Raw genomic sequence first — 15,651 nt, 5'->3', positions numbered from 1 at the left:
TGCCAGGGAACAGGGGGTCAAGAGGCGGGGAGAGGGAGCTAGCGTTTAAAGGGGACAGAGTTTCAGTTTAGGAAGGTGAAAACTTCAGGAGATGGGTGATGGTGAGAGTTGCCCAGCAAAGTGAACATACTTTTAAAATAGTATGCTTTATTTTATGTAACTTTTATCACAAAAAAAGATTGAGAGGGAGGAGCCAAGATGGCGGAGGAGTAGGACGGGGAGACCACTTTCTCTCCTACAAATTCATCAAAAGAATAACTGAACGCAGAGCAAACTTCGCAAAACAACTTCTGATCACTAGCTGAGGTCATCAGGCGCCCAGAAAAGCAGCCCATTGTCTTCGAAAGGAGGTAGGACAAAATATAAAAGATAAAAAGTGAGACAAAAGAGCTAAGGACGGAGATCCGTCCCGGGAGCTCTTAGGCGGCATTGCTTGGGGTAGGGTCCGGCCCGAGTGCCCTGAGGACAATCGGAGGGAACTTCTGTGAGTTGCCAACTTGAACTGTGGGAGACCAAAAGAGAGAGAGTAAATTAACCGGCCGGAACACACTGCCGGCCGTTCGCAGAACAAAGAGACCGAGAGGGTCCAGAGAGGAGCTCGCAGGCTGCGGACCAGCCCAGCCCCGCCAGAGGCAGGAGGCAGGGGGGAGGGGAAGGTCGCGGTGAGACACAGGGCGCAGGCACCCGACCGGCGCGGGCGGGGACTGGGGCTGGGGACGCGGAGGGCGGAAGGCGCACGCACCCGACTGGTGCCTGCGGAAACTGAGACTGGGTCCGCGGAAGGGAGGGGGCGTGCCACACCTGGGTAGAGTGCGCCCACCAAGCCCCTGGCTGCCTGGACCGCTCTGACGGGGAAGGCACAGAGAGCAGGGGCAGCTTTTCCTTCCGCGCTTTTGTGGAACACTGGAGGGCTGGAACCTCGCGCAGTGCGGGGCGCGCTCCATATAGAACAGCCGGGAGCCTGAGCAGCACAGACGGAGAAAACAGCGTCAGCCCCTCCCGGCAGCCCCAGCCCATCCCCGCGGCGCAAGCCTGTCCCCACAGCGCCGGCCTCTCCCTGCAGCGCCAGCCCCTCCCTGCCCCGCAGAGCGACGGAACTAGCTACCTGAATAAGAGTCCACCTCCGCCCGCCTGTGTCAGGGCGGAAATGAGGCTCTGAAGAGATCGGCAAACAGAAGCCAAATAAACAAAGGGAACCGCCTCAGAAGGAACTGGTGCAACAGATTAAAATCCCTCTAGGAAACACTGACTACACCGGAGGGGCCTGTAGATATCGAGAAGCGTAAGCTGGAACGAGGAGCTATCTGAAACTGAGCCGAACCCACACTGACCGCAACAGCTCCAGAGAAACTCCTAGATATAATTTTACTTTTTTCTCTTTTTTTTTTATTTTTTTTCTTTTTTCTTTTTTCTCTTTTTTCTTTCTTCTCTTTTATTTTCCTTTAAAATCCCCTATTACTCCCCCATTACTCCTTAACTTTCATTTCCACAGACTTTTACGATTTTTTTAATTATGGGGGAAAAAAAAATTTTTTTTTTTCTTTTTTCTTTCTTTTTTTTTTTTTCTTTCTTTTTTTTTTCTTTTTTTTCTTTTTCTTTCTTTTTTTTTTCTTTTTTTTTCTTTCCTTTTTCTCTTCTATTTTCTATTTTTCTTTTTCTCTTATTTCTTTTAAAGTCCTCTAGTACTCCTCTACTACTCCTTAATTTTCATTTTCAATACACTATAACCTTACAAAAAAAAAAAAGAAGAGAAGCCCTATTTTTAAACCAAAGATTATTTTCTCCCAATCTTGACTCTCTGTTTTCTACCTCAGAACACCTCTATTTCCTCCTTTCCCCTTCTCTTCCCAATCTAATTCTGTGAATCTTTGTAGGTGACTGGGCTACGGAGAACACTCTGGGAACAGACAGCTGCGTAGATCTGTCTCTCTCCTCTTGAGTCCCCCCTTTTCTCCTCCTGTTCATCTCTATCTCCCTCCTCCCTCTCCTCTTCTTCATGTAACTCTGTGAACCTCTCTGGGTGTCCCTAACGGGGGAGAATCTTTTAGCCATTAACCTAGAAGTTTTCTTATCAGGGCTGTATAGTTGGAGAAGTCCTGAGACTACAGGAAGAAGAAAATTGAAATCCAGAGGCAGGAGACTTAAGCCCAAAACTTGAGAACACCAGAAAACTCCTGACTACATGGAACTTTAAGTAATAAGTGACCGTCCAAAAGCCTGCATACCTACACTGAAACCAACCACCACCCAAGAGCCAATAAGTTTTAGAGCAAGACATACCACGAAAATTCTCCAGCAATGCAGGAACATAGCCCTGAACATCAACATACAGGCTGCCCAAGGACACACCTAACACATAGACCCATCTCAAAACTCATTACTGGGCACTCCATTGCTCTCCAAAGAAAAGAAATCAAGTTCCACGCACCAGAACACTGACGCAAGCTCCCCTAACCAGGAAATCTTGACAAGCCAATCGTCTAACCCCACCCACTGGGTAAATCCTCCACAATAAAAGGAACCACAGACCTCCAGAATACAGAAAGCCCACTCCAGATACAGCAATCTAAACAAGATGAAAAGGCAAAGAAATACCCAACAGGTAAAGGAACATGAAAAATGCCCACCAAGTCAAACAAAAGAGGAGGAGATAGGGAATCTAACTGAAAAAGAATTTAGAATAATGATAATAAAAATGATCCAAAATCTTGAAAACAAAATGGAGTTACAGATAAATAGCCTGGAAACAAAGATTGAAAAGATTCAAGAACTGTTTAATAAAGACCTAGAAGAAATAAAAAAGAGTCAATTAAAAATGAATAATGCAATGAATGAGATCAAAAAGACTTTGGAGGGAACCAAGAGTAGAATAACGGAGGCAGAAGATAGGATAAGTGAGGTAGAAGATAAAATGGTGGAAATAAATGAAGCAGAGAGGAAAAAAGAAAAAAGGATCAAAAGAAATGAGGACAACCTCAGGGACCTCTGGGACACTGTGAAATGCCCCAACATTCGAATCATAGGAGTTCCAGAGAAGAAGACAAAAAGAAAGGCCATGAGAAAATACTTGAGGAGATAATAGCTGAAAACTTCCCTAAAATGGGGAAGGAAATAGCCACCCACGTCCAAGAAACCCAGAGAGTCCCAAACAGGATAAACCCAAGGCGAAACACCCAGACACATATTAATCAAATTCACAAAAGATCAACACAGAACAAATATTAAAGCAGCAAGGGAAAAACAAACAAATAAACACAAAGGGATTCCATAAGGATAACAGCTGATCTATCAATAGAAACCCTCCAGGCCAAAAGGAATGGCAAGGGGACGTACCTGAAAGGTAATTGAAAGAGAATAACCTCAGAACCTAATACTGTACCCAGCAAGGATCTCATTCAGGATATGAAAGGAGAATTCAAAAAGCTTTACAGATAAGCAAAAGCTGAGAGATTCAGGCACACCAAACCAGCTCTTCAAAAAATGCTAAAGGATCTTCTCTAGATAGGAAATGCAGAAAGGTTGTATAAACGTGAACCCAAAACAACAAAGTAAATGGCAACGGGACCACACCTATCAATAATTACCTTAAATGTAAATGGGTTGAATGCCCCAACCAAAGACAAAGATTGGCTGAATGGATACAAAAACAAGACCCCTATATATGCTGTCTACAAGAGACCCACCTCAAAACAAGAGACACATACAGACTAAAAGTGAAGGGCTGGAAAAAAATATTTCATGCAAACGGAGACCAAAAGAAAGCAGGAGTCGCAATACTCATATCAGATAAAATAGACTTTCAAATAAAGGATGTGAAAAGAGACAAAGAAAGACACTACATAATGATCAAAGGATCAATCAAAGAAGAAGATATAACAATTATAAATATATATGCACCCAACATAGGAGCACCGCAATATGTACGGCAAACGCTAACGAGTATGAAAGAGGAAATTAATAGTAACACAATAATAGTGGGAGACTTTAATACCCCACTCACAACTATGGATAGATCAACTAAACAGAAAATTAACAAAGAAACACAAACCTTAAATGACACAATGGACCAGCTAGACCTAATTGATATCTATAGGACATTTCACCCCAAAACAATCAACTTCACCTTTTTCTCAAGTGCACACGGAACATTCTCCAGAATAGATCACATCCTGGGCCATAAATCTGGTCTTGGAAAATTCAAAAAAAATGAAATCATTCCAGTCATCTTTTCTGACCACAGTGCAGTAAGATTACATCTCAATTACAGGAAAAAAATTGTTAAAAATTCAAACATATGGAGGCTAAATAACACGCTTCTGAATAACCAACAAATCATAGAAGAAATCAAAAAAGAAATCAAAATATCTTTAGAAATGAATGAAAATGAAAACACAACAACCCAAAAACCTATGGGACACTGTAAAAGCAGTGCTAAGGGGAAGGTTCATAGCATTACAGGCTTACATCAAGAAACAAGAAAAAAACCAAATAAATAACCTAACTCTACACCTAAAGCAATTAGAGAAGGAAGAAATGAAGAACCCCAGAGTTAGCAGAAGGAAAGAAATCTTAAAAATCAGGGCAGAAATAAATGCAAAAGAAACTAAAGAGACCATAGCAAAAATCAACAAAGCTAAAAGCTGGTTTTTTGAAAAAATAAACAAAATTGACAAACCATTAGCAAGACTCATTATGAAACAAAGAGAGAAAAACCAAATTAACAAAATTAGAAATGAAAATGGAGAGATCACAACAGACAACGCTGAAATACAAAGGATCATCAGAGACTACTACCAGCAGCTCTATGCCAATAAAATGGACAACTTGGATGAAATGGACAAATTCTTAGAAAAGTATAACTTTCCAAAACTGAACCAGGAAGAAATAGAAGATCTTAACAGACCCATCACAAGCAAGGAAATCGAAACTGTCATCAAAATCTTCCAGCAAACAAAAGCCCAGGACCAGATGGCTTCACAGCTGAATTCTACCAAAAATTTAGAGAAGAGCTAACACCTATCTTACTCAAACTCTTCCAGAAAATTGCAGATGAAGGTAAGCTTCCAAACTCATTCTATTAGGCCACCATCACCCTAATTCCAAAACCAGACAAAGATCCACAAAAAAAGTATATATCTACAGCCAATGATCACTGATGAACATAATCAAAAATCCCTTAACAAAATTCTAGGAACAGAATCCAACAACATATTAAAAAAAATCATACACCATGACCAAGTGGGCTTGATCCCAGGAATGCAAGGATTCTTTAATATCCGCAAATCAATCAATGTAATACACCACATTAACAAATTGAAAGATAAAAACCATATGATTATCTCAATAGATGCAGAGAAAGCCTTTGACAAAATTCAACACTCATTTATGATTAAAACTCTCCAAAAAGCAGGAATAGAAAGAACATACCTCAACATAATAAAAGCTATATATGACAAACCCACAGCAAGCATCACCCTCAATGGTGAAAAATTGAAGGCATTTCCCCTGAAATCAGGAACAAGACAAGGGTGCCCACTCTCACCACTACTATTCAACATAGTGTTGGAAGTTCTGGCCACAGCAATCAGAGCAGAAAAAGAAGTAAAAGGAATCCAGATAGGAAAAGAAGAAGTGAAACTCTCACTGTTTGCAGATGACATGATCCTCTACATAGAAAACCCTAAAGACTCTACCAGAAAATTACTAGAGCTAATCAATGAATATAGTAAAGTTGCAGGATATAAAATTAACACACAGAAATCCCTTGCATTCCTATATACTAACAATGAAAAAACAGAAAGAGAAATTAAGGAAACAATACCATTCACCATTGCAACAAAAAGAATAAAATACTTAGGAGTATATCTACCTAAAGAAACAAAAGACCTATACATAGAAAACTATAAAACACTGATGAAAGAAATCAAAGAGGACACAAACAGATGGAGAAACATACCGTGTTCATGGATTGGAAGAATCAATATTGTCAAAATGGCTATTCTACCCAAAGCAATCTATAGATTCAATGCAATCCCTATCAAGCTACCAACGGTATTTTTTCACAGAACTAGACCAAAGAATTTCACAATTTGTATGGAAATACAAAAAACCTCGAATAGCCAAAGTAATCTTAAGAAAGAAGAATGGAACTGGAGGAATCAACCTGCCTGACTTCAGACTCTACTACAAAGCCACAGTCATCAAGACAGTGTGGTACTGGCACAAAGACAGAAATATAGACCAATGGAACAGAATAGAAAGCCCAGAGATAAATCCACGAACCTATGGACACCTTATCTTTGACAAAGGAGGCAAGGATATACAATGGAAAAAAGACAACCTCTTTAACAAGTGGTGCTGGGAAAACTGGTCAACCACTTGTAAAAGAATGAAACTAGAACACTTTCTAACACCATACACAAAAATAAACTCAAAATGGATTAAAGATCTAAATGTAAGACCAGAAACTATAAAACTCCTAGAGGAGAACATAGGCAAAACACTCTCCGACATAAATCACAGCAAGATCCTCTATGACCCACCTCCCAGAATATTGGAAATAAAAGCAAAAATAAACAAATGGGACCTAATGAAACTTAAAAGCTTTTGCACTACAAAGGAAACTATAAGTAAGGTGAAAAGACAGCCCTCAGATTGGGAGAAAATAATAGCAAATGAAGAAACAGACAAAGGATTAATCTCAAAAATATACAAGCAACTCCTGCAGCTCAATTCCAGAAAAATAAATGACCCAATCAAAAAATGGGCCAAAGAACTAAACAGACATTTCTCCAAAGAAGACATACAGATGGCTAACAAACACATGAAAAGATGCTCAACATCACTCATTATCAGAGAAATGCAAATCAAAACCACAATGAGGTACCATTACACGCCAGTCAGGATGGCTGCTATCCAAAAGTCTACAAGCAATAAATGCTGGAGAGGGTGTGGAGAAAAGGGAACCCTCTTACACTGTTGGTGGGAATGCAAACTAGTACAGCCACTATGGAGAACAGTGTGGAGATTTCTTAAAAAACTGGAAATAGAACTGCCATATGACCCAGCAATCCCACTTCTGGGCATACACACTGAGGAAACCAGATCTGAAAGAGACACGTGCACCCCAATGTTCATCGCAGCACTGTTTATAATAGCCAGGACATGGAAGCAACCTAGATGCCCATCAGCAGATGAATGGATAAGGAAGCTGTGGTACATATACACCATGGAATATTACTCAGCCATTAAAAAGAATTCATTTGAACCAGTTCTAATGAGATGGATGAAGCTGGAGCCCATTATACAGAGTGAAGTAAGCCAGAAAGATAAAGAACATTACAGCATACTAACACATATATATGGAATTTAGAAAGGTGATAACGATAACCCTATATGCAAAACAGAAAAAGAGACACAGAAATACAGAACAGACTTTTGAACTCTGTGGGAGAATGTGAGGGTGGGATATTTCAAAAGAACAGCATGTATACTATCTATGGTGAAACAGATCACCAGCCCAGGTGGGATGCATGAGACAAGTGCTCGGGCCTGGTACACTGGGAAGAGCCAGAGGAATCGGGTGGAGAGGGAGGTGGGAGGGGGGATCGGGATTGGGAATACATGTAAATCCATTTTAAATTAATAAAAAAGAAATTAAAAAAAAAGAATAAAAAAAGAACAAAAAAAGAAAAAAAAAAAAAAAAGACTATGTGTTCCCAGTGCAGGGGACACACGGTCAGTTCTTGGTAGGGGTACTAACATCCCACATGCTGCATGATGTGGCCAAATTAAAAATAAATAAATAAGAATTATCAGCCTCTTGTAAACCTTAATAATTCCTTATACCCTTTTTCTTTCCTCGTTTTTTGTTTTTCTTTTTTTGCGACTGCTAGATCTTACTGAGATATAACTGACAAAAAATGATACAGATGGAAGGTATAGAGTTTGAGTTTTTATATTCATATACATTGTGAAAGGGCTTCGCCTGGTGGCTCAGACAGTAAAGAATCTGCCTGCAAAGCGGGAGACCTGGGTTCCCTCTCTGGGTCGGGAAGATGCCCTGTTGAAGGGAATGACTACTCACTCCATTATTCTTGCCTGGAGAATTCCACAGACAGAGGAGCCTGGCAGGCTGCAGTCCATGGGGTCACAAAGAGTCGGACAGGACTGAGAGACATAATCACACACACACACACACACCAAACTGCAACCCCCCAGGCACCCAACACCCCTCCCCACACAGAGCTGGTTATTAAATGCCCCACCCTGGCACCGAATGTGTTTTATTACAGTAGTCTGTTTTTTTTAAATACCTTTTTCCATTGCATGGTACAGCTGTGGATGCTCCATGGATGCTCCATGTTTGTTAAGAAAATAATTTTTTCTCTTTCTTTTAAAATTTCTGAGAGGTAATATAACAAAGTATAAAATGTTCTCCCCATCTCTCTCTCTTCTTTTTTTTTTCCTAATTCTTTTCCATTTATTCCATTTTTTAAATTTAAATATATATTTAAAAACATTTTACAATGTTGTGTTGGTTTCTGCCGCAACAACAATGCAAATCATCCCCTCCCCCACTAGCCTCCCTCCCCTCCCCGCATCCCTCCTGGTCATCACAGAATGCCAGACTGGTGCCCATGTCTCTTAGGATGAACTCATGAAAATCTTTAATCACCTAAAATCACTGTGTTCCAACAAGGCAGGAAAATAGCCAAACGAAAACCTTGGCAAATGCTAACCACTCAGGAACTGCAGTCAGGGAAGTTCTAGAATCACTGGGGACCTGGGTGTGTGTCCATGAGGCCTTGGAGGCTTTTTTACAGTTGCTGCTCAGCCCCTAATGTGAGTACAAGCCTGTGTCCAGATTTTTGCTTTTAGAATGTAAAGCTTTTCTTCTTTTTGTCCTAGAACCTTCCATGACTGGATCACAGAGAAAAACCGGCCAAGCTCAGGAAGCCTAATCCAGGTGGTGACCGCGGAGGGGAAGACGGAGCTGACCGCAGCATCTCTATAAGCCTCGTTTCACCATCTGTCAGAAGTCATCAGTCCATCCGCGTGGCCCAGTGTAGCCCTCGTGTTCTGTAATCCTGTTTGTGGGACGTGATTCTGAGTCCTGTTTTCCTCTCGCCTGATGTGCATTTGTTCTCCTAGGACAGTGTCCAAGTTTGTGTGAAATAAAAGCCTGTGAGGCTTACACACAGCACCGTGGGTCAGTGTTAACCACGTGATTTGGGGAGGTCTCGGGACGACCCCCTCTGCATCGGTGTCGTATTGAATTGCTTTTGAGACTCTGCGTCTGAGTCCCTGACAGCAGCTATTGACAGGGATGTGTTGGGAACAGGGACGTTTGGAGCCTGAGTCATTTCTGAATGTTGTGCCTGTGTCACAGATGTAGTTTTCATGGCCTCGAATTCATCTGCCTTAAAACTCCTTCTATGTTATAAGCAAAATCCTGTGGACTCTGTCAAGGTGTCTTTTTCCTGTGAAGTTGCCAAGTGCCCAAGGGAACTACTTGTAACGGTGTGGCATTTATCTTCCTAATAAATGCACTTCATTTATGGTATTGTCTTCTCTCATCAAACGCATCTTATAAACGGTCATAGGTGAATGCGCTAGAATCGTGGGCTGCCAGTGCTCTTTAGCCCGATGTTCTAGAAAAGGGAGTTGGATTCAGACCCTGAAATAAGTGTTCTCAGCACAGCGGCAAGAGGCAGGATGCCCTCTTGGGCATACCAGAATCTGAAGGGTGGTCCGTGCGTTCAGAAGCAGTGCTCCATGTGACTTGACACGGGCTGCTCTGACTGAGCACTGGTGGTGTGGTCCAACCCATTTTACAGGTGACGAAACTGAGGCCCACAGCAATGCCTTGTCATCCTCATCGTCAGAAAGTATCAGAGCTGAGCCTGGAACCCCAGTCACCAGATGGCTGCTATTCACAAAGCCTCTTACCATGTGTGTCCTCTTTTAAATCTTTTAAAGACATTTTTTTTCCATTGAAGTAAAATTCACATAGCATAAAATTGGCCATTTGAAAGTGAAAAATTTGGTGGCGTTTAGTATGTTCACAGTGCTCTGTAACCACCTCCTCTGTCTAGCTCCCAAACGTGTTCATCATCCCCAAATCCAGCTCCTTAGCTGCCAAGCAGTCAGTCTTCCCCCTGCCCCCAGCCCCTGGCCACCAACAGTCTGCTCTCCGTCTCCATGAATTTACCTGTTCCGGATGTTTCAGAATGTAAACACAGTCATGCATGATGTAGACTTCTGTGTCTGACTAATTTTACTTCCTAGGTGGCTCAGTGGATGAAGAATCTGCCCGCCAGTGTAGGAAAGGTGGGAGACATGGGTTCGACCCCTGTGTTGGAAGATCCCCTGGAGGAGAAAATGGCAACCCACTCCAGTATTCTTGCCTGGAAGTGTCCATGGGCAGAGGAGCCTGGTGGGCTGTATCGTCCATGGGATCCAATGAGTCAGACACGACTGCGCACGCACGTGTATTTTACTTAGCCTGTTTTCAAGGTTCACCCACCATGTGTTCTCAGAAACATGTTTGTGTCCTCGGGAGACGATTTTATGAGCCCAGTTCTTGCAAGAACCATACCCCTAGACCAACAAGCCGCCCTAATTAGGATGAGATGAGGTCGTAGGGGGAAGCCGTCACGAACGGGATTAGTGTCCTTACGAGAGTCCTGGACACCTCGTTTCCATCTGCTCTGATCTGCACCACGGGTGGACACGACGAGAAGCTGGCCGTTGCCACCGAAAGGCGGGTCCACACCAGGACCCAGACATGCCGGCCGCCGGGTCCCAGGCTTCCGGCTCCCAGAACCTCCAGAACAAGTTTCTGTCGTTTATAAGCCACCCCATCCGTGGTACTTTGTTATAGCCGCCTGAACTAAGACACTAGCAAAACATAAAATGTGTGCAGAGAAGAGAAAGATGACCATGGACTGAGCTCTCTAAGACTGGGAAAAAGAGGAAAACTCAGCAAAGGACACTGGAAGGACAACCAGTCGGCGGAGTGTGCTGTCTCAGGAGGAAAGTGAAGAAATCGTGTTGAGGAGGAAAGAAAGCACAGTCGGGCCAGATGCTGCTGAGACGTTAAGGAAGACGACGCCTAGAAACCGACCATTGGACTCAGTGGCGGGGAGATCCTGGATGACGCAGGCAAGCGCTTTCAGTGGCACGGTGGGGGTTCAAAGATCCCAGCAAGCTTCAGAGAGGGCGTCCCTGGTGGCTCAGACACTAGAGAATCTGCCTGCAGTGCGGGAGACTTGGGTTCAGTCGCTGGGTCGGGAAGATCCGCTGGAGAAGGGCATGGCAACCCCCTCCAGTATTCTTGCCTGGACAATCCCATGGACAGAGGAGCCTGGTGGGCTACAGTCCTCTGGGTCACAAAGAATCAGACGACTGTGCGACTAGCACTTCCACGCAGAGAGCAGGGAAGAGAGGGAACGAGTGTGTAGACACCTCTGTCTCAGTTTACTTTTTAAATGTTTGTTTGGTTTTATTTTTAGCTGCATCGTGTGTTCGTTGCGACGTGCAGGATCTGTCACTGGCACACGGGCTCTCCAGTTGCGGAGCACAGGCTCTAATGCTCACAGGCTTGGGAGTCGTGGTGCTCGGGCTTAGCTGCCCTGCGGCATGTGGAATCTTAGTTCTCCGACCAGGGGTGGGACCCATTCCCCCACATTGGCAGGTAGAGTCTTAACCCTGGACTGCCAGGGAAGTCCCTATCTCAGATTAGGTACTTTGTTGGAGTCTCTCTATTTCTGCTTTATTGACTACGCCAAAGCCTTCGACTCTGTGGATCACAATAAACTGTGGGAAATTCTGAAAGAGATGGGAATACCAGACCACCTCACCTGCCTCTTGAGAAACCTGTATGCAGGTCAGGAAGCAACAGTTAGAACTGGACATGGAACGACAGACTGGTCCCAAATAGGAAAAGGAATACGTCAAGGCTGTATATTGTCACCCTGCTTATTTAACTTATATGCAGAGTACATCATGAGAAATGCTGGGCTGGAGGAAGCACAAGCTGGATCAAGATTGCCAGGAGAAATATCGATAACCTCAGATATGCAGATGACGCCACCCTTATGGCAGAAAGTGAAGAAGAACTAAAGAGCCTCTTGATGCAAGTGAAAGAGGAGAGTGAAAAAGTTGGCTTAAAGCGCAACATTCAGAAAACTAAGATCATGGCATCTGGTCCCATCACTTCATGACAAATAGATGGGAAAACAGTGGAAACAGTGGCTGACTATTTGGGGGGGGGGCTCCAAAATCACTGCAGATGGTGATTATGGCCATGAAATTAAAAGACACTTACTCCTTGGAAGGAAAGTTATGACCAACCTAGACAGCATATTAAAAAGCAGAGACATTACTTTATCAACAAAGGTCTGTCTAGTCAAGGCTATGGTTTTTCTAGTGGTCATGTATGGATGTGAGAGTTGGACTATAAAGAAAGCTGAGTGCCGAAAAATTGATACTTTTGAACTGTGGTGTTGGAGAAGACTCTTGAGAGTCCCTTGGACTGCAAGGAGATCCAACCAGTCCATCGTAAAGGAGATCAGTCCTGGGTGTTCATTGGAAGGACTGATGCTGAAGCTGAAACTCCAGTACTTTGGCCACCTCATGAGAAGAGTTGACTCATTGGAAAAGACCCTGATGCTGGGAAAGATTCAAGGCAGGAGGAAAAGGGGATGACAGAGGATGAGATGGTTGGATGGCATCACCAACTCGATGGGCATGGGTTTGGGTGGACTCCAGAAGTTGGTCTTGGACAGGAAGGCCTGGCGTGCTGTGGTTCAAGGGGTCGCAAAGATTCGGACATGACTGAGTGACTGAACTGAAAAGAACTGGTGTCTCCTACACGTTATTCTTGACCAGGATCTGGCAAAGTCTATCAGGCATTTGGCTCTGCTCTGCTCTCAGCTGTACTTTTTGGCTGAAGTCTTTTCTGGGGAGCTGACCTGAGACGTATGATTTGCAGCTTCCTTGAGGGCATTTTCCGTTCACCTTCACCAGAGCCCACAAGAAGGTCCCTGGCCCCAGGTGCTCATTTCTGGCCACGCTCCAGAGGAAGGCTTCTGCTTAGTCCCCGATGGGCTCTCACCAGCTCAGAGGTCAGCATCCTGGCCACTCTTCCTCATGTATCCTTAAGGGGGTCCACATCCAGGGGCGGTTTTCACAGGAACCTTCTTTTCCGTCTCTTCAGGTCCTCACCCCAGGACGAGGAGGACAAGCGACTCACCTGACTGGAGAGGCTGGGCATGAAGAGTGACCAGCCGCCCGGATGGGCCAGGGGCCAGGACCCCACGTGGCTTTTGGGCAATGTGTGTCTCCCGCCCACCCCACTCCCTTCCAGGCCCTCAAGGAGCTGACTTGTATCACCCTGGCCTTTTTGTCTCCTGTTGCCTGTTCCTGATGGTTCAGAAGGTAGAGGAGAGGCGGCATGAACGTCAGATTCCCCTGAACCCTAAAAGCGCTGTTTGCCATCTTGTTTCTCCCCATCCTCCGTGTTCTGGAGAAGGGAATGGCAACCCCCTCCAGTATTCTTGTGCCTAGAGAATTCCATGGACAGAGCAGCCTGGTGGGCTCTAGTCCATGGAGTTGCAAAGAGTCGGACACAACTGAGCTATTGAAGCAGGTAAACACATCTTCAGTTGTTCAGGAAACGAACGAGCAGACGGAAGGCTGGCTTGGAGCAGTGAGCTAACCCGTGTGCTCCCAGGACGAGATGCGAGCAGGTGATGCAGGCAGGTGTCTGCAGATCCCCCGGCCCGTGTTGCTTGTGTGATGCTCTGGTTAGAGGACTGTGTGCTGGCTGTCATGTTAAGTTGCTTTGTGTCCGACTGTTTGCGACCGCATGGACTGTAGCCCGCCGGGTTTCTCTGTCCATGGAATTCTCCAGGCATGAATACTACAGTGGGTTACCGTGCCCTCCTCCAGGGGATCTTCCCAGCCCAGGGATCAAACCCACATCTCTTACATCTCCTGCATTGGCAGGTGGGGTCTTTACCACTGAGCCATGAAGAAAGTTCCTAGTCAGTGAACTAGAACATGATTATTTACTCTTATGACCATATTTCTGGAGAAAGAAATGGCGACCCACTCCAGTCTTCTTGGCTGGACAATCCCATGGACAGAGGAGCCTGGTGGGCTACAGTCCATGGGGCCACAAAGAGTCAGACACAACTGAAGTGACTTAGTGTTCAAGCACCATATTTCAGGGGGAAGTAGCAGGCCTGTTTCAGGAAAGAGTCTGCTTTGACGTCTGCAGTTTTAATGTGCCCCCACAGTCACTGGTGCTCAAGTTCACAGTGTCCACTTACTGTAGTGAGGTGGTGACAGCGTCATCACTCACCCTTCCAGACACGCATGAGGGGCTGGATCAGTGCGGCTGAGTGACCAGGGGCTGGAGCGAGGCCTTCCCAGTGTGACCATGGTCCGTGGCAGGTGGCTCAGCTGAGAGTCTGGGAGAGCCAGCTGCTGCTCCAAGCTTGTTCAAGTCGCAGCTGTTTAAAACCCCAGGAAAGGGAAAGGCTAAAGCATCCTGTCTAAGGAAAACATGAAGGCTGGTGCTTCGTCGAGCGTGGAGTCGAGAGCTGATCCAGAGGCTTGGAAAAATGGCTAGGAAGGCTCTGATTCCGGGTTTCCGTTGGTGGAACATAATCCGGATTGAGTCTAATGGTTTCCCCGTAGGTCAGTTCTACTGTGGCATTACCACTTTGTTGTGTTCAGTCGCTCAGTCATGTCCGACTCTTTGTGACCCCGTGGACTGCAGCACGCCAGGCTTCCCTGTCCTTCACTACCTCCTGGAGTTGGCTCAGATTCATGTCCACCGAGTCCATGATATCATCCAACCATCTCATCCTCTGCCACCCCATTCTCCTTTTGCCCTCCATCTTTCCCAGCATCAGAGTCTTTTCCAATGAGTCAGCATTTCGCATCAGGTGGCCAGAGTATTGGAACTTCAGCTTCAGCATCAGTCCTTCCAATGAATATTCAGAGTTGATTTCCTCTAGAATTGACTGGTTGGATCTCCTTGCTGTCCAAGGGACTCTCAAGAGTCTTCTCCAATGCCACAATTTGAAAACATCAGTTCTTTGGTGCTCAGCCTTCTTTATGGTCCAACTCTCACATCTGTATGTGACTACTGCAAAAACCACAGCTTTGACTAGATGGACCTTTGTCAGCAAAGTGACGCCTCTGACTTTTTATATGGTTAAAATAAATACTACTTGGGGCATTCTAGGGAGAAAGAAAGAAGGATAAAGCACCATGGAGGATAAGAGAAGCACATCTCAGTCAGAGGCATCTGCCATCCTGAGGTCCAGACAAGCTATGTGCAGGGGATTATGGGTAGAAACCTGCTGGGTTTCTAGAATGTTCTTAGCACTGAGAGACTGTGTCCTGGGGAATACTCCTAAGTCCCTTTCTTCCCTCTGCCTCAGTGTCCCAAAGATATATTTGCTCCATTTTCAGGGAGAATTCCTAAGTTAAAAAATACGTTTATTTTTAATTGGAGGATAATTGCTTTACAATGCTGTGTTGGTTTCTGCCATACACCCACATGCATCAGCCATAGGTATACACATACCCCCTCCCTCTTGAATCTCCTTCCCACCCCTGACCCCGTCCTGC

At 44.7% G+C, this 15,651-nt stretch overlaps 1 protein-coding gene across 2 annotated transcripts in view; it reads left to right on the top strand.

Annotated features, from left to right (window-relative positions):
• Positions 1-9,565, top strand: part of QDPR (quinoid dihydropteridine reductase) — a 28,662-nt gene extending 19,097 nt beyond the window's left edge. For both annotated transcript variants that reach the window (XM_043448173.1, XM_043448174.1), the window contains one exon: positions 8,911-9,565. In XM_043448173.1, coding sequence (XP_043304108.1) covers positions 8,911-9,016 — 106 coding nt within the window. In that variant the 3' untranslated portion in view covers positions 9,017-9,565. The remainder of the gene's footprint in view (positions 1-8,910) is intronic.
• The last annotated feature ends 6,086 nt before the right edge of the window (positions 9,566-15,651 follow it).

This window comes from Cervus canadensis, chromosome 26 (assembly GCF_019320065.1).
Source record: "Cervus canadensis isolate Bull #8, Minnesota chromosome 26, ASM1932006v1, whole genome shotgun sequence".
Classification (NCBI taxonomy): domain Eukaryota; kingdom Metazoa; phylum Chordata; class Mammalia; order Artiodactyla; family Cervidae; genus Cervus; species Cervus canadensis.
The sequence above is the reverse complement of the archived record's forward strand: the minus strand, read 5'-3'. Positions and strand labels throughout refer to the sequence as shown.